General features: G+C 43.5%; 1 protein-coding gene across 3 annotated transcripts in view; it reads right to left on the bottom strand.

The window, feature by feature from the left end:
- The window catches only part of LOC130274282 (polyadenylate-binding protein 1-like), a 32965-nt gene extending 14697 nt beyond the window's left edge, over positions 1 to 18268 (bottom strand). For 2 of the 3 annotated variants that reach the window (XM_056522414.1, XM_056522415.1), the window contains exons 1-10: positions 18141 to 18268; positions 14807 to 15022; positions 10602 to 10795; positions 10265 to 10389; positions 8764 to 8900; positions 8572 to 8666; positions 2177 to 2314; positions 1994 to 2089; positions 552 to 821; positions 234 to 309 (exon numbers count right to left, since the gene is read on the bottom strand). In XM_056522414.1, coding sequence (XP_056378389.1) covers positions 234 to 309; positions 552 to 821; positions 1994 to 2089; positions 2177 to 2314; positions 8572 to 8666; positions 8764 to 8900; positions 10265 to 10389; positions 10602 to 10795; positions 14807 to 14999 — 1324 coding nt within the window. In that variant the 5' untranslated portion in view covers positions 15000 to 15022; positions 18141 to 18268. The remainder of the gene's footprint in view (positions 1 to 233; positions 310 to 551; positions 822 to 1993; positions 2090 to 2176; positions 2315 to 8571; positions 8667 to 8763; positions 8901 to 10264; positions 10390 to 10601; positions 10796 to 14806; positions 15023 to 18140) is intronic. The other variant, XM_056522416.1, reaches the window with a different exon arrangement.
- Positions 18269 to 19169: the final 901 nt, after the last annotated feature.

Genomic DNA, 19169 nt, shown 5'->3' with positions numbered 1-19169 from the left:
TCAAATAAAAAAAATCCTGGAATACCCCTTTTAGTGTTCTGACAAAACAGGAAGTTGGGCTAATAAAGACAACAGAGGAGACAGTTTGCATCAAACGCAGAAGAAATGAGCGAAATACCACAGAAAGGTAGTGAATTAACTTTATTTACCTTTATATATTAATTTATTAGAAAGTTAAAAATAGGCTTCATTTTCAGACAACACCTATAATTCCCATGATGCATTGAACATACCTTGTGTCAGCCAACCCGGACTAGGCATAGTCTGAGGTATCTGTTCAACTGGAAAGTATGCAGTGTGGGTCTGGGTCTAAGGATAAAAAGACGGATTTAAAAGAGGAGGGATTACATGACTGCTTTCTTCCACAAACAGCGCCATGCCTGCCCACAGGTTATGTGTGGTATTGCAACTGAGAGCTATTTTTTTTAGTGGATCTGTGCTGCAATACTAGGCACAGTCTGTGAACAGGTGTGGCGCTGTTTCTGTAAAAAAGCTGACACATTTTTTTCTTTTCCAAACAGTTTCCATAAATGTATGATCTGAAGACATACCGGTGGAGCAGGTGCCAGTAAATAGCTGGGTGTTGGTGACTGCCGGTAAGTATTGTGGACCGGGGTCGGTACCATTCGGATGTTTTCCTTCAGCATAAACTGATTGGCCAGATTAGCATGACGGTCCTGCTTTCTCTGCGCCAAGGCAACATACAATGGCTTGGAGGCTATAATCCTACCATTCATCTCTGTGACCGCTTTGGTTGCTTCCCTGGGAGACGAGAAGCAGACGAAGCCAAACCCTTTGCTGCGTCCACCTTCCATCATGACCTGAAATATTGGCTCACAGTAAACAATTCTGCCATTCATACAATGACCCTCACCTATGGGCGCTCATATTGGGGTAATGTAGAAAGAAGTTTAGCAGGTAGAGTTTAAAGGGGTTCTCCACCATAAGGTGATTTTAGTACGTACCTGGCAGACAGTAATGGACATGCTTAGGAAGGATCTGCACTTGTCTTGGGGCTAAATGGCTATGTTGTGAGTTTACCATAATACTGTGTATATATTTTTGTAAACTGGCTACTTCCTGTTGGAGTTTCATTCTTCAACTACAAATCCCATAATTTCTTATTTGTAAGTGTGAGGTCACTTTTTTCCCTCCCACACATCAGCCACCCCACCCATTGAAACCCAAATGAGCTGCATTTCATGCAAAAGACCAGTGTTTTCTAACCAGGGTGCCTCCAGCTGTTGCAAAAAATACAATTAATTGCAGAATGATCTCCCTCCTACCCTGACATCACCTGACTAGAGATGTAATGTCTCAGGCCGCACTGCAATCTGGGAAAACCTGAGATGACAGTCATTTTAAAGGGGTACTCTGCTGGAAAACATTATTTTTTAAATCAACTGGTGCCAGAAAGTTAAACAGATTTGTAAATTACTTCTATTTAAAAATCTCAATCCTTCCAGTACTTATCAGCTGCTGTATGCTCCACAAGAAGTTCTTTTCTTTTTGAATTTCCTTTCTATCTGACCACACTGTTCTCTGCTGACACCTCTGTCCATTTTAGGAACTGTCCAGAGTAGGAGAAAATCCCCATAGCAAACCTCTCCTGTTCTGGACAGGTCCTAATATGGACAGAGATGTCAGCAGAGAGCACTGTGGTCAGACAAAGGAAATTCAAAAAGAAAATAACTTCATGTGGAGCATATAGTAGCTGATAAGTACTGGAAGGATTAAGATTTTTTTAATAGAAGTAATTTACAAATCTGTTTAACTTTCTGGCATCAGTTGATTAAAAAAAATAATAATAATAATAATTTCCAGCGCAGTACCCCTTTAAAAATAAACTTTGGGGCAAAAATCACATAAGAATTGCGAGACCACCATCACACACAGGTACAGACACTATATTATGAACTACACTAACTTTACAGCCCCGTAGCACAGTCAAATAATAAAAATAAATCCAGGAATACCCCTTTAAGATACTCACCCTAGCACTGGTGATGGTACCAAAGGGTGAAAACGCCTGGTACAGCCGTCGGTCGTCAATGCAGTTTGCAAGATTTTTGATGTAGAGATTGACTCCCTAAAAGAATGAATTATTTATTACAAACTTGGAAATGTTTCTCATATTCTGATACCAATCCCAGACGGATGATGTGAAGGCGCTCACCTGAGTTCTGGCGAATCGTTCCTGCTTTATTTGTTCGTACCTCCTCCTGAGTTCGGCTTGTCTCTCGGACTTCTTCTGGGCTCTTCCCACATAAATGGCCTTACCGTTCACATCCGTACCGTTCATTTCCTCCACCGCCTTATGGAATATAGGAAATAGTTTCTTTACTGCCTGTATTCGGTCCCCAGAACAGGATTTCTCACCTAGGGGGATCGGGACAGCATTTCCTAGACCAGTGCTTTCCAAACAGTGTGTCTCCAGCTGTTGCAAAACTACAACTTCTGTCCGGGCATGCTGGGAGTTGTAGTTTTGCAACAGCTGGACACACACTGTTTGGAAAGCCCTGTCCTAGACCCTGTCTTCTCTGATCTCCCAGGACGGGATCCAATCCCATCTTTGGCACTAAGCATCTGGTTTATGCAGAAATAGGGGATATGTACAGTGGTCCCTCAACATACGATGGAAATCCGTTCCAAATGAACCATCGTTTGTTGAAACCATCGTATGTTGAGGGATCCGTGCAATGTAAAGTATAGGAAGTTGTACTCACCTGTCCCCGACGCTCCGGACGTCTCTGCTTCCCCGGGATCCTCACTCTGTCGCCGTCTTCACGTCACTACGCACGCACGTCGCTCCTATTGGATGACGGGATGAGTGCGCGCTACGTGATGACGACGAAGGAGAGCTCTGGCGATGGAGGGGATCGTAAAGAGGACGCTCCGGAGTCCCGAGGACATGTAGGAGACCATCACCGGACCACATGGGGCACCGTAAACGGCTATCCGGTGGCAGCTGAAGCAGTCTGTACTGCCAGATAGCCGTTTATGCGATGGGGCCATCGTAGGTCGGGGGGTCACTGTACATGAGAAATTGCATGAAATGAATGAAATGCATGTAAAAGATTAAAGGAGTGCTCCACTGTTCAGCGTTTGGAACAAACTGTTCCGAACGCTAGAGCCAGCGCCGGGAGCTCGTGACATAGCCCCGCCCCCTCATGACATCACGCCCCACCCCTCTCAATGCATGTTTATGGGAGCCATCACTCCCCCTCCCATAGACTTGCATTGAGGTTGCGGGGCGTGACGTGATGAGGGGGCGGGGCTATGATGTCACGAGCTCCAGCGTTCGAAACAGTTTGTTCCAAACGCTGAGCAGCGGAGTACCCCTTTAAAGCTTAGAACTACTATTGATCTTCCATAAGTATCGACATATGTCTTACAGATTTGAACTACTGACTGTCTATTAAAGCGTCCCCGTCATTTACCAAAACGTTTGACAAGTCCTAGAGATGTGTCCAAAGTTTTCATTGGTCTGGGTTCAGGGTGTTCAGGCCCCCACCGATTTTAAGAATGAGTGGGGATGCGCACACGGTGGGAAAACAATTTTGTTTTAAATCAACTGGTGCCAGAAAGTTAAACAGATTTGTAAATGACTTCTATTTAAAAATCTTTATTCTTCCAGTACTTATCAGCTGCTGTATGCTCCATAGGAAGTTATTTTCTTTTTGAATTTCTTTTCTGTCTGACCACAGTGCTCTCTGCTGACACCTCTGTCCATGTCAGGAACTGTCCAGAGCAGGGGAGGTATTCAATGGGGATTTGCTCCTGCTCTGGACAGTTCCTGACTTGGACAGACGTGTCAGCAGAGAGCACTGTGGTCAGACAGAAAAGTAAAAAAAAAAAAAAGAACTTCCTGTGGAGCATACAGCAGCTGAGAAGTACTGGAAGCGATCTCCTGTATGGGGCCCCGGCAGCCCACGCGAAGGGGGTGTGTTGACCACCACATGAAGCGGCGGCCGACACGCCCCCTCAATACAACTCTATTTCAGAGCCGCAGCGCTGCCTTCGGAATCTTCGGCTCTGCCGTGATGCTGTATTGAGGGGGGGGGTGTCGGCTGCCGCTTCGTGCGGTGGTCAACACCCCCCTTCCCGCGGGCTGCTGGGGCCCCATACAGGAGATTGCAGGGGCCCCAGTGGTCGGACCCCCCCATGATCTGAAACTTATCCCCTATCCTTAGAATAGGGGATAACTTTTTCAGGACTGGATATCTCCTTTAACTTTCTAGCACTAACTACAGTCATTGAGCTTGGACTCCCATATTGTTGAGTGGATTAGGCAGTGACTGAGTGACAGGCAACAGAGGGTTGTAGTCAATGGAGAATATTCAGAGCAAGGTCTTGTTACCAGTGGGGACCTCAGGGATCTGTACTGGGACCAATTTTGTTTAATATCTTTATTAGTGATATTACAAAAGGTCTCAATGGTCTTTTTGCTGATGACACAAAGATATGTAACAGGGTTGATGTTCCTAGAGGGATCCGCCAAATGTAAAAGGATTTAGGAAAACTAGAAGAATGGTCAGACCTCATTCTATGTTTCTATGATTTAAAAAAAATATATGTTTTCCAGCAGAGTACCCCTTTAAGCACCTCATTGCCCTGTCAAGTCTTATAATGGAGCCATCTAGAGCAACAGTACATAGATGACGGTGAGCTGGGGAGTAAAGCGCAAAAGAGTGCGTTCAAATGGTCGGCAGGGACCTGAACATCCGAACCCATGTTAAAAGATTTGGTAAATGACGGGGACACATCCCCCGCTCTAACCTGTTGTAGTGCAGGTTACACTAATGACAATGATACTTACCAGTCCCCTTTCGTGTCTCTGTTCTGCCGCAATCCCAGTTCTTTGGATCGTGCAAATGACCTGTTTGGTGCACAGGGGGCGTTCCCAAGCTCTCCGTGTATGGTGAGGTCAGTCATGTATCTTATTAGTAACCCCTCCTCCCCTATGCTGAGCCTCTGCAGAGGGGAGCTTCATTGTGCAGAATAGGAGGGAATATCAAAGAGAAAATGAGACAACTGCACTCACCATCCAGTGATCAAGGTGCTTTACTGTAGTCCGTTAGGCATACATAGTTCAAAGGAGACAGGGGTGATTATGGGACAGAACTGTTTCGCACCATAGACGTGCTTCCACTAGCCGACACCGGTGTCGGCTAGTGGAAGCACTACAATCGTGCGAAACAGTTCTGTCCCATAATCACCCCTGTCTCCTTTGAACTATGTATGCCTAACGGACTACAGTAAAGCACCTTGATCACTGGATGGTGAGTGCAGTTGTCTCATTTTCTCTTTGATATTTCCATTTGCCTTGTGGTTTTTACACTCACACCCCATGCTCCAAGACCAGGTGTGGTTCATAGAGGTCAGCATTCAGTGATTGTCTTGTTGCCAGCAAGCTGCAGCAGTGCCGGCCCATTCACTTCTCTGCTACATTGTTAATAGGAAGATGCACAGGGAGCTTGGGAACACCAGGGCTCGAGTCCTGCTGGAACGCATGAAAACAAAGTTCCTGCACTTTTTCAACAGCAGAAACATTTTTTCCTAATAGCAGGAGTCCTGCAGGACCAGCCCGTGGGTGGAATCATTGGGTGAGTTCCACATTTTTTTTCCCCCAGGACTTGTCCCCTGGGGAAAACCCCCATCATGCAGCCGCCCCCCTCCACAGGACAAGAACCAGGAAGAAGGAGAACCAGGAGCTGGCAGGACTGTAGAGGCGGAAGAGCGGAAAGGGTAAGTATAGCTTGTGTATCATTTTTACAATACTCCCAGCCTTGGACATTTTTTTCTTCCTGACAACCCCTTTAAAGGGGTACTCCGGTGGAAAACTTTTTTTTTTAAATGAACTGATGCCAGAAAGTTAAACAGATTTGTAAATTACTTCTATAAAAAAAATCTTAATCCTTTCAGTACTTATCAGCTGCTGTATACTACAGAGAAAATTCTTTTCTTTTTGAATGTATTTTTTGTCTTGTCCACAGTGCTCTCTGCTGACACCTGTCCGTGCCAGGAACTGTCCAGAGCAGCATAGGTTTGCTATGGGGATTTTCTCCTGCTCTGGACAGTTCATGATACAGGCATCAGGTGTCAGCAGAGAGCACTGTGGACAAAACAAAAAAAGAAATTAAAAAAGAAAATAATTTCCTCTTTAGAATACAGCTACTAAAAAGTACTGGGAGGATTAAGATTTTTTTAATTGAAGTAATTTACAAATCTGTTTAACTTTCTGGCACCAGTTGATTTAAACAAATGTTTTCCACCGGAGTACCCCTTTAAGTCCCTACTCTTGTACACTGAGTGGCAAGGAATACGCTGTATGCTTCCTTGCTCACTACATTCACTGGGGTTCTGTGCCATAATGACTGCCTTTTGACCGTAGTCCCTGCACTGGTAAATCTCATCCTTGTATTATGTAACTGGCCATTCATTTGATCACATGGGCAATACTCAGCTGTCTCTCTTAGTCCCATAGTTTTTGAATGGAGTAGCAACACTTCTGCTTGACTGCCATTCCATTGAAACAGGGGACATACAGTGGGGATCAAAAGTTTGGGCACCCCAGGTAAAAATTTGTATTAATGTGCATAAAGACGCCAAGGAAAGACGGAAAAATCTCCAAAAGGCATCAAATTACAGATTAGACATTCTTATGAAATGTCAACTAAAGTTAGATTTTATTTCCATCATTTACACTTTCAAAATAACAGAAAGCAAAAAAATGGCGTCTGCAAAAGTATGGGCACCCTGCAGAATTTCTAGCATACACTGCCCCCTTTGAAAAGCTGAGACCTGCCAGTGTCATGGATTATTCTCAATCATATTCTGGGAAGACCAGGTGATGTCAATCTCAAAGGTTTTAAATGCCCAGACTCATCTGACCTTGCCCCAACAATCAGCACCATGGGTTCTTCTAAGCAGTTGTCTAGAAATCTGAAACTGAAAATAGTTGACGCTCACAAAGCTGGAGAAGGCTATAAGAAGATAGCAAAACGTTTTCAGATGTCAATATCCTCTGTTCTGAATGTAATTAAGAAATGGCAGTCATCAGCAACAGTGGAAGTTAAAGCAAGATCTGGAAGAGCAAGAAAAATATCAGACAGAACAGCTCGCAGGATTGTGAGAAAAACAATTCAAAACCCACATTTGACTGCACAATCCCTCCAGAAAGATCTGGCAGACACTGGAGTTGTGGTACACTATTCCACTATAAAAAGATACTTGTACAAATATGGTCTTCATGGAAGAGTCATCAGAAGAAAACCTCTTCTACATCCTCACCACAAAAATCAGCGTTTGAACTTTGCAAATGAACATATAGACAAGCCTGATGCATTTTGGAAACAAGTTCTGTGGATCGATGAGGTTAAAATTGAACTTTTTGGCCAGAATGAGCAAAGGTACATTTGGAGAAGAAGGGGAACACAATTTAATGAAAAGAACCTCTGTTCAACTGTTAAGCATGGGGGTGGATCAATCATGCTTTAGGGTTGTATTGCAGCCAGTGGCACAGGGAACATCTCACGAGTAGAAGGAAAAATGGATTCAATAAAATTTCAGCAAATTTTGGATGCTAACTTGATTCCATCTGTGAAAAAGCTGAAAATAAAGAGAGGATGGCTTCTACAAATGGATAATGTAACACACCTTGAAATCCACGGGGGATTACATCAAGAGGCATAAACTGAAGGTTTTGCCATGGCCTTCACAACATAATTGAAAATCTATGGATAGACCTTAAAAGAGCAGTGCGTGACAGACAGCTCAGAAATCTCAAAGAACTGGAAGACTTTTGTAAGGAAGAATGGGCAAAGATACCTCAAACAAGAATTGAAAGACTCTTGGCTGGCTACAAAAAGCGTTTACAAGCTGTGATACTTGCCAAAGGGGGCAGTACAAGATATTAACTCTGCAGGGTGCACAAACTTTTGCAGATGCCATTTTTTTGTTTTCTGTTATTTTGAAAGTGTAAATGATGGAAATAAAATCTAACTTTTGTTGGCATATTATAAGAATGTCTAATCAGTAATTTGATTCCTTTTGGAGATTTTTCCATCTTTCCTTGGCTTCTTTATGCACATTAATACATATTTTTACCTGGGGTGCCGAAACTTTTGATCCCCACTGTACCACAGCATACCCATAGACCAGTGTTTCTCAACCAGGGTGCTTCCAGCTGTTACAAAACTACAACACCCAGCATGCCCGGACAGCCGAAGGCTGTCCAGGCATGCTGGGAGTTGTAGTTTTGCAACAGCTGGAGGCACCCTGGTTGGGAAACACTGCCATAGACTTTCATAGATCATTCATAGTCTACTACTGACTACATTTGTTCTGTATCTAGAACGTACATGTTTTATTTGCAGAACTCAAAAGTGTAGTGCAAGTCAACAGGTACGCTGCCGCTACGCCTTGATATACGTCACAATACCCTTTTGCAGGTATCTCAACATAAACCAGTGGCATAGTCCCAAAACCTGATGTGAATGGGGGCCTAAGTCAGACAGCAATAGAAAAACATAACAATTCGGATTTGAATGATTTTGTAAGTCTTCTTACTCTGAGTGCATCCTCATGCTTCTCGAAGCAGACAAAGCCAAATCCCTTGGACGTCCCATTTTGATCAGTCATAACTTTCACGCTCACTGTGGGCCCTAAAGGGGGATTATTGCACACGTTTAGAGCAGGTAAGTTGGGAACACACCAACGTGTCAGACGAATAAAGGTCAGGGGTACACATGAAATCTTTACCGTATTTGCAGAACAATTCCTTGAGCCGTTCGTCATCCATATTTTCCCCAAAGTTGTTGATGTAAACATTGGTGAACATAGCTCGGGCAGCGAGTATGGGCTCCCGCTCTTTACGGGACTTGAAATGTCCGATGAACCTTCACAGGAAATATAAGAAAGTCTATCCAGAGTTTTGACTTAAAGGGGTACTCCAGTCTTAGACATCTTATCCCCTATCCAAAGGAAAACAATTTTTTTTAAATCAACTGATTCCAGAAAGTTAAACAGATTTGTAAATGACTTCTATTTAAATATCTTAATCCTTCCAGTACTTCTCAGCTGCTGTATGCTCCAGAGGAAGTGGTGTAGTTCTTTCCAGTCTGACCACATTGCTCTCTGCTGACACCTCTGTCCATGTCAGGTACTGTCCAGAGCAAGATAGGTTTGCTATGGGGATTTGTTCCTGCTCTGGACAGTTCCTGAGTCCCTGACATGGACAGAGGTGTCAGCAGAGAGCACTCTGGTGAGACAGAAAAGAAATTCAAAAAGAAAAGAACTTCCTCTGTAGTATACAGCAGCTGATAAGTACTGGAAGGGTTAAGATTTTTTGATGTACAAATCTGTTTAACTTTCTGGCACCACTTGATTAAAAAAAATTGTTTTCCGGCGGAGTACCCCTTTAAGGCTCTATTCACTGTACATGTAAAGTGTGCTGCGCATATTTGATGCGTAGGATTTGTGAAGCTGCAGATTTCTATGTAAACTAAATGACTGAATACAGCATCAAATCTGTATGCGCAGGAGTTGAAGCTGCAGATTTCTATGTAAACTAAATGACTGAATACAGCTTCAAACCTGTATGCGCCAGATTTGAAGCTGCAGATTTCTATGTAAACTAAATGATTGAACACAGCTTCAAATTTGTAGCTTTAAATCCTGCGCATCAAATATTTGCAGGATACTGAACGTGTGAATACACCCTAAAGGGGTATTCTGCAGATCTTGCGGATCATGGATGCTGAAGTGGGATACTACACACTCACAGATGGTCTACAATGTATTTAAAACATTTTTAAACCTTTTCACTTTTTAAAAAAAATTTTTGCACGAATTCAGCAAAAATGCAGAGTAGAATCTGAAAAATTGCTTAAAAAAAAAATCAGCTGCCAGCTTGGAAGCAGGAGAACATGTCTCAATAAAAAAAACTTTATTTAAATTAGAAAAAGCATATTAAAGGAACGACTGATAGATAAGGGTCCCAGAGGTGCCAGGCAGAGCTCAGGGACCCCTACTGTTCCAATAGGTGAGGCCATAGATGACATATCCTGTGTCCCGTTATCTGTATAGGTCAGTGTTTCCCAACCAGGGTGTCTCCAGCTGTTGCAAAACTACAACTCCCAGCATGCCTTTGGTTTTGCAACAGCTGGAGGCACCCAGTTGGGAAACACCGTTATAGAAATATTGTTAACATATAAGGCTATGGGCATTTGAAAAATCTGTGTATCAATAAAAATATTCTTACACTTTCTGGTCATTGAAGATCATTCCGTTCAATGAATCTATGGCCTTCTGGGCCGATTCCTGGGTCTCGAAATGTACAAACCCGTAGCCCTTGGATCCATTTTCGTCACATGCCACCTGTAAGACCTTATATTTGTGAATGACATCATTGCCAGACAGCGTTGGTATCCAAACTGTGGACCTCCAGCTGTTGCAAAACCACAACTCCCAGCATGCCCGGACAGCCGCTGGCTGTCCGGGCATGCTGGGAGTTGTAGTTTTGCAACAGCTGGAGGTCCACAGTTTGGAAAACCCCTGCCATGCAGACTGCAGAGATCTGGATATTGGGGTTGACTCACCTTACACGAAAGGATATTGCCAAAGGCTGAAAATGTATCGTACAGTAATTTACTATCAATAGCTTTGTCCAGGTTTTTAACAAAAACGTTGCCAACCCCACTCTTTCTTAGGGACGGGTTGCGCTGACACCACATAATGCGCATTTGTCTGCCGTTCATGTCTGCGAAGTTCATTGTATCCAGGGCACGTTCCGCTGGTGGGGAAAAAATGTGTGATTTATAAAGAAACATACATCTCTCTCCATCTCTCCATCTCTCTCTCTCCATCTCTCCATCTCTCCCCCTCCCCCTCCCTCTCCCTCTCCCTCTCTCTCTCCCTCTCTCTCTCCCTCTCTCTCTCTCTCTCTCTCTCTCTCTCTCTCTCTCTCTCTCTCTCTCTCTCTCTCTCTCTCTCTCTCCTATATATATATATATATATATACATACAGTACAGACCAAAAGTTTGGACACACCTTCTCATTCAGAGTTTTCTTTATTTTCATTACTATGAATATTGTAGATTCACACTGAAGGCATCAAAACTATGAATTAACACATGTGGAATTATATATATATATATATATATAACAAAAAAGTGTGAAACAACTGAAAATCTGTCATATTCTAAGTGGAAAGTGTCCCCAAGTGCAGTCACAAAAACCATCAAGAGCTACAAAGAAACTGGCTCACATGCGGACCGCCCCAGGAAAGGAAGACCAAGAGTCACCTCTGCTGCGGAGGATAAATTGATCCGAGTCACCAGCAATCTCAGAAATCGCAGGTTAACAGCAGCTCAGATTAGAGACCAGGTCAATACCGCACAGAGTTCTAGCAGCAGACACATCTCCGGAACAACTGTTAAGAGGAGACTGTGTGAGGCCTTCATGGTAGAATATCTGCTAGGAAACCACTGCTAAGGACAGGCAACAAGCAGAAGAGACTTGTTTGGGCTGAAGAACACAGGGAATGGACATTAGACCAGTGGAAATCTGTGCTTTGGTCTGATGAGTCCAAATGTGAGATCTTTGGTTCCAACCACCGTGTCTTTGTGTGACGCAGAAAAGGTGAATGGATGGACTCTACATGTCTGGTTCCCATGGAGGAGGAGGCTTGATGGTGTGGGGGGGGGGGCTTTGCTGGTGACACTGTTGGGGATTTATTCAAAATTGAAGGTATACTGAACCCGCATGACTACCACAGCATCTTGCAGCGGCTGCTATTCCATCCGGTTTGCGTTTAGTTGGACCATCATTTATTTTTCAACAGGACAATGACCCCAAACACACCTCCAGGCTATGTAAGGGCTATTTGACCAAGAAGGAGAGTGATGGGGTGCTGCCTCAGATGACCTGGCCCCCACAGTCACCGGACCTGAACCCAATGAAGGCAAAAGGGCCAACAAGTGCTAAGCATCATTGGAAACTCCTTCAAGACTGTTGGAAGACCATTTCAGGTGACTACCTCTTGAAGCTCATTAAGAGAATGCCAAGAGTGTGCAAAGCAGTAATCAAAGCAAAAGGTGGCTACTTTGAAGAAACTAGAATATGACATATTTTCAGTTGTTTCACACTTTTTTGTTATGTCTATAATTCCACATGTGTTAATTCATAGTTTTGATGCCTTCCGTGTGAATCTACAATTTTCATAGTCATGAAAATAAAGAATGAGAAGGTGTTATCAAACTTTTGGTCTGTACTGTGTGTATATATATATATATATATATATATATATATATATATATATATATATTAATAGATAGATTGATAAATAGATATGAGATAGTTAGATATAGTGGGAGGGGTCAACTCCTTGGAATATGCCTGGATAGGATACATTGTACGTTGAGCAAATGTAACATTCTGAACTGATAGATTTCATAAAGAGGTTTTCTGTGACTTTTTCATTGATAACCTATCCTCAATATCGGATTGGTGGAGGTCCGACACATGGCACCTCTGCTGATCAGAGGCTAAGTTACGGCAGCTCAGCTCCTATTCGTTTAAAGGGGTACTCGATCTATAGACATGTTATTCAGCTGACGTCACTGCAACGTCGCACTGGGGGGGATGTGTGGCAGATAGTAATGATTTAAAGGGGTACTCAAAAGGATAGGGGATAAGATGTCCAGGCCTGCAGCGGCGGTGTCCGGAACACGAAAGCTCGGAGCTTCCTCGTTTGTGATGTCAAGCCACGCCCCCTCCATTCATGTCTAGGGGGGAGGGACATAGCTGTCACGCCTCCACCCATAAACCTAAATGGAGGTGACATGGCGGTTGTGTTCGCCAGTCATCGGGCACGTAGCGGAGTTCGCTCCGTGCACCAAATGACAAGGGTGCCGCAGCGGAGATTGCTGGCCTTTTTCTTTTTAATATTTTTAATTATCATACTAGATTTATTAGTTACAAAATGATTACTGCTATTGCTACAGGCAGCTGTCTACACTAAGGAGCAATGGTAACCGGCTCTCTTCCCCATCAAGTCCTACAGTTGAATACCCATGTCAGAGGATAAAGGGATGGGGTACTGATCTAAGAATCATGGCAAGCAATGGGAAATAAACACTAGGCCTTAGGTGGGTTAACACTGAGAATCTCCGGCCGGAAAAATTCTGAGTGTGTCTATTACATCAGTCGGCGCTAGGACCGCGTGGACATTGCTGGCAATGTCTGCAGAGAGGATTTTGTTAGAAGAATTAACATGTTCATTCTTTCAGTGGTGGAATTTTAGCAGCAGAATGTCCGCTGCAGAAAATCCGTAGTGTGCACTGTGCAGTGAAATCCAATTGCCAGCACTGGGATTCTGCTGCGCCAGAATTTCCAACCGAAATGTCTGAGCGGAAATTCCCTAGTGTGAACCTAGCCTTACTGTTCGGGAAGCAAAGCAGTTGTTATAGTAAGAGGCCCATTTTGATCTTTGCTGTGGGGGCCTCGTTAACCTATGTACGCCCCCGCTCAAACATGAAGGGGAAATGTAATATGGAAAGACACTTAGCAAGACACATGCACCTACATGCACTACTGCAAATAAATAATGCACAGAAGAACAATCATTCAAGTAAATGGGCATATATGGCTTCCATGGATCGGAAGCTTCTTATATCCATATAGATATGAATCTTATGGATATGGGGGGAAGGGGGGAGATTTATCAAAACCTGTGTAGAGAAAGAGGGGTATAGTTGCCCATAGCAACCAATTAGATTGCTTCTTTCATATTTCAGATTGATTGGTTGCTATGGGCAACTGCACCCCTTTTTCTCTACACAGGTTTTGATATATCCCCTCCAATGTCCTTATCTAAGGAGGGATCCAAGGACAATCCCTTCTTAAAGGGGTACTACATTGAAAAGATCCTTTGGATTGGGGATAAGATGTCTAATCCTTTGGATAGTGGATAAGATGTCTAATCCTTTGGATAGTGAATAAGATGTCTAATCTTTTGGATAGTGGATAAGATGTCTAATCCTTTGGATAGTGGATAAAATGTCTAATCCTTTGGATAGGGGATAAAATGTCTAATCCTTTGGATAGGGGATAAGATGTCTAATCCTTTGGATAGTGGATAAGATGTCTAATCCTTTGGATAGGGGATAAGATGTCTAATCCTTTGGATAGGGGATAAGATGTCTAATCCTTTAGATAGTGGATAAGATGTCTAATCCTTTGGATAGGGGATAAGATGTCTAATCCTTTGGATAGGGGATAAGATGTCTACTCCTTTGGATAGGGGATAAGATGTCTAATCCTTTGGATAGGGGATAAGATGTCTAATCCTTTGGATAGTGGATAAAATGTCTAATCCTTTGGATAGTGGATAAAATGTCTAATCCTTTGGATAGTGGATAAGATGTCTAATCCTTTGGATAGTGGATAAGATGTCTAATCCTTTGGATAGTGGATAAGATGTCTAATCCTTTGGATAGTGGATAAGATGTCTAATCCTTTGGATAGGGGATAAGATGTCTAATCCTTTAGATAGTGGATAAGATGTCTAATCCTTTGGATAGGGGATAAGATGTCTAATCCTTTGGATAGGGGATAAGATGTCTAATCCTTTGGATAGGGGATAAGATGTCTTAGGGCCGGAGTACCCCTTTAATAAAGACCGTGGCCATTTTATTCCAATTTTGGTGTCTGTGTTTTATTTATTATAGTTTTATTGGGCACTTGGTGGGTGGGCTTACATTCCCATGTTGCCTTGTTTCAGCAATATAGAAGTGTTCTTACCATCCGCCATCTGCTGGAAGTTGACATAAGCATAGCCGAGAGACTGGCGGGTCATCTTGTCCCTGCATACCCTGATTGACAGAATGCTACCGATAGGACTGAACTTTTCATACAGCATAGCCTCTGTGACCTCGGGCAGGAGGTCCCCAACATATAGAGACGCTCCATTGCAGCTGAAAGCACTAGCAGACATTATTTATGTTGCCGGAAGGTTCTCTAAAATAAAGAATATAGTATAGAAAACACATTAATACTACAACAAGTATACTACACAACTATATGCTCTGAACATTCCACTGAAGGCAGATACACTACATGGCTAAAGGACTAATGGCCTATCCTCAGATTTACAAATCTGTATAACTTTCTGGGACCAGGTGATTTCAATTTTCCCTCTGGAGTATCCCTTTAAATAAAAAAAATAAAACCTATACTTATCTCCCGTGTTCCCTAACTGCCTACAATATCGATGCTCCCAGTCTCCGCCACACTCCACTAAATGGCGCTGTATGTTAATACATCACATTGCCACATGGTCAATCACAGGCTACAGCAGTGTCCCGCCGCACCAAGAAGTGGAGCGTGGCGGAGACTGGGAGGCAGCTAGGGAGTGTGGGATGTAAGTATAGTTTCATTTTATTGCCGTTTAGGCAGACAACCTGGGCATTTCTATAGAAATTTTTTTTTATTTTTTTTGCTGGAGTACCCCTTTAAACACTCCCCAGAGTGTTTAAAGGAAACATGTCAGCTCTATATCATGCTCAGAGCTCCTGTCTTAAAGAGGCTGTGATAAGCTGCAGCATGCATGCCTCCTCCCTCCCCCACCCCTCCCAGCCTTAATTTATTGACATACAGGTTTAAAGGGGTACTGCGGCGCAAAACATCTTATTCCCTATCAAAAGGATAGGGGATAAGATGTTGAATCGCGGGTATTACACCGCTGGGGACCCCCGTGATCGCCGGCGTGGCACCCCGGTCATCCGTGCACGGAGCTAACTCCACTCCGTGCCAGAAGACTGGTGACTACAGCCGCCGCGCCCCCTCTATTCAGGTCTATGGGAGGAGGCGTGACAGCTATGTACAAGCCGTCACGCCCCCTCCCATAGACATGAATGGAGGGGGCGTGGCGTGACATCACGAACATGGGAGCTCCACGCTCCTGTGTTCTAGACGCTGTTCCTGCCGGGCCGGAAATCGTGGGAGTCCCCAGCAGCGGGAACCCCGCTATCTAACATATTATCCCCTATCCTTTTGATAGGGGATAAGATGTTTTGCACCGGAGTACCCCTTTAAGTGCTGGAAGCCGAGCAGGGAGTATTGGGGGAGGCAGGAGGTGTGCATGCTGCAGTTCATCACAGCTTCTATGAGACTTGAGCTTAAAAGGAAAATGTATTTTTCTAACTTTTCAAACAGGTCTTATTTGATCCTGCCCATTAGCTGTTCTGCGGAGCTGCCATGGCTGGAGCTGGGAGCAGCAATTGTTCACTGTATACAGTGATCCCTCAACTTACAATGGCCTCAACATACAATAGTTTCAACATACAATTTCTTTTTCTGGACCATTGTAACTTGAAACCAGACTCAACATACAATGTACAGACAGTCCAGATCTGTGATACCTGTCACAACTGGAGGAACTGACCAATCAGAATGGGAATTTTACTGGTAAAACCCCTGTATTACTGAAGTGCATGCACTGACCGGCTGTCTGGTAGCACCTCCTACAGTACAAGGAGGAACTATATGTTCTGTACTACTCCTTACCTGTGCCAGGGTTAGCTGCTCCTTTGGACACCAAGTAAGGGCGGCTCCATTTTGGACACTGTGTGTACCATATAGGACCCTATAAGCTCCTGTCCTCTACATAAACCATTGTTTCCCAACCTGGGAGCTTCCAGCTGTTGCAAAACTATCAACGGCTGTCCGGGCATGCTGGGAGTTGTAGTTTTGCAACAGCTGGAGGCACCCTGGTTGGAAAACACTGACATAGACAGTGATTACAGCTCCCAGCAGATCTTTCTTACTTTTATATGTAAGGATTTGCTTTATCTATATTAGTTATCTACTTATTTTTCTTTAATCCTCACCTTTTCCTATTTTTGGATGATATTTTGGGGCTTCAGAACCAATTACCAGGTTTCCATAGAGTTCTGGTCTCAACATACAATGGTTTCAACATACAATGGTCGTCCTGGAACCAATTAATATTGTAACTTGAGGGACCACTGTAGTGGCTGGGCCTGGTTACTGCAGCTCAGCTTCTGTTCACTTGATTGGTAGCTGAGCTGCAGTAACCAGACATGACCACTATGCAGTGAATGGATCCAACTGCTCCTGGCCCCAGCTGTGGCAGCACCGCAGATCGGCATACCGGCAGGAGTACCAAGTGTTGGCATCATGCCTATGAAGCCATTAATATCCTAAGAGGAGGCCATCAATTATTTTTGCCCATAAAACCCCTTTTACACCCTGTTGACACAGGTGGTTTTTCTGCGGATTTTCCACCATATATTTGAGCCAAAAAAATCTGCAGCGGATTTTTGCTACTTTAATGGGTCCTTGGCAAATCTGCCACTATTGGGGATTTTCTGCCGACCCATTGAAGTCCCACTGAAATTTTTCCAAATCTCCACAAAAGTGCTGTAAAACAGACATAATGTGGCAAGTAAAAAATGAGATTAGAAAAAAAAACACAGCTGCTTTTTTTTCTGGAAACAGTGCCAATCCTGACCGGTGGCAGCTTGGGGTATTACAGCGCAGCCCTATTTAGTTGAAAGGGACAAAGCTGCAGTACTACTCCTCAGCCCATATAGACGATAAAAACTAAAAATAAAAAAAAATAAAGCATTCCTGTTTGCAACTAAAGTCAGTGCAAATAGGGGGACCCTTTGAAGATTGGGGGGGAGGCTTGTGATCAAATATTTACAGATATATCTACTTGTAGGGGCTCCCATTAAGACTGGTTCCTTATTGTGGACCTCAAAATTTTGCAAAACTACAACGCCCAGCATGCCCGGACAGCCAACGGCTGTCCGGGCATGCTGGGCGTTGTAGTTTTGCAACATCTGGAGTTCCACAGTTTGGAGACCACTGCATTTCATAGAGCTTGATGATAATGTCTTAACGTATATTCCAGTCCAACCACCTTCAGACTAGAGCAGTGTTTCCCAACCAGTGTGCCTCCAGCTGTTTAGAAACTACAACTCCAAGCATGCCCAGACAGCCAAAGGCAACAGCCAGGGGCACCCTGGTTGGGAAACACTGGACAAGAGGGACACATATTTTTAGGGAATCCATATTGTATATATATATATATATATATATATCTATCCACCTTATATCTATGTCTGTAGACCGGGCTCTCGATCTCCGCCGCTACTAACTGATAACTGTGATAACTGTCAGCAGGGTGAAGCTCATGGCGGCATGAGCCAGCCAACCGATGCCCATGTGAGACCAGGGCATTACAACTGGTCTGAGCAGGAAAAATGGCTGCCACATTTCAGGGGTTACATCTCCTATGAAGTCAGAGATCTCCTTTAATATGTGTATATGTATGTGTGTGTGTATATATATATATATATATATATATATATATATATATATATATATATAACTTAAATATATCTTTATTTTGTTAATATTTTTTTCTGTTGTTTGTTTAATAAAATTGATAAAGCTGTTTTTTTTTAATGAATTTTAAAGGAGAAGTATCATGCATTAAAACTTGTTCCCTAGGGGAAAAGTTTTAGAATGCGGGGTTCCGACTGCTGGGATAGGGGCTAAATTTTAGATCGCTGGGGGCCCGACTGATGGGATCCCCATGATATCCCGAACGGGCCCCCTGCTCTCTCCGGGACCAGAGCGTCACGACCCCCGCACAAAGCGCCCGAACTGCTCTGCCATAGAGATAAATGGAGGGGGGGTGTCACTTTGTGCGGGTGTCGTGATGCTCCGTTACCGGGGAGAGCAGGGGGCCCGTGCGGGAGATCATGGGGATCCCAGGGGTCGGACCCCCTGCGATCTAAAATGTATCCCCTATCCTGCAGATAGGCGATGCATTTATATATATATATATATATATATATATATATATATATATATATATATATACATAAATAGCAAAATCATCGGTATTAAGGACATAGGACTAATACGGCTACTCCTAACTAATATACATAAATATATATATAAAGAGAAGGCCTGACCCACTGACTCATCAACGCCCAGCCTAAACCCTTGGACCTAGAAAGCTGAATTTTTGCACATGTGTTGTTTTTAAGACGTAGACGAGGAATAAGAAAGGAGTTTTCGAAATTCAACCCTTAAAAAGGTGAAAAAGGGGTTGAAAGTTTGTATGGAA

This window comes from Hyla sarda, chromosome 5, assembly GCF_029499605.1.
Source record: "Hyla sarda isolate aHylSar1 chromosome 5, aHylSar1.hap1, whole genome shotgun sequence".
NCBI lineage: Eukaryota > Metazoa > Chordata > Amphibia > Anura > Hylidae > Hyla > Hyla sarda.
This window is presented reverse-complemented; position numbering and strand designations above follow the sequence as displayed.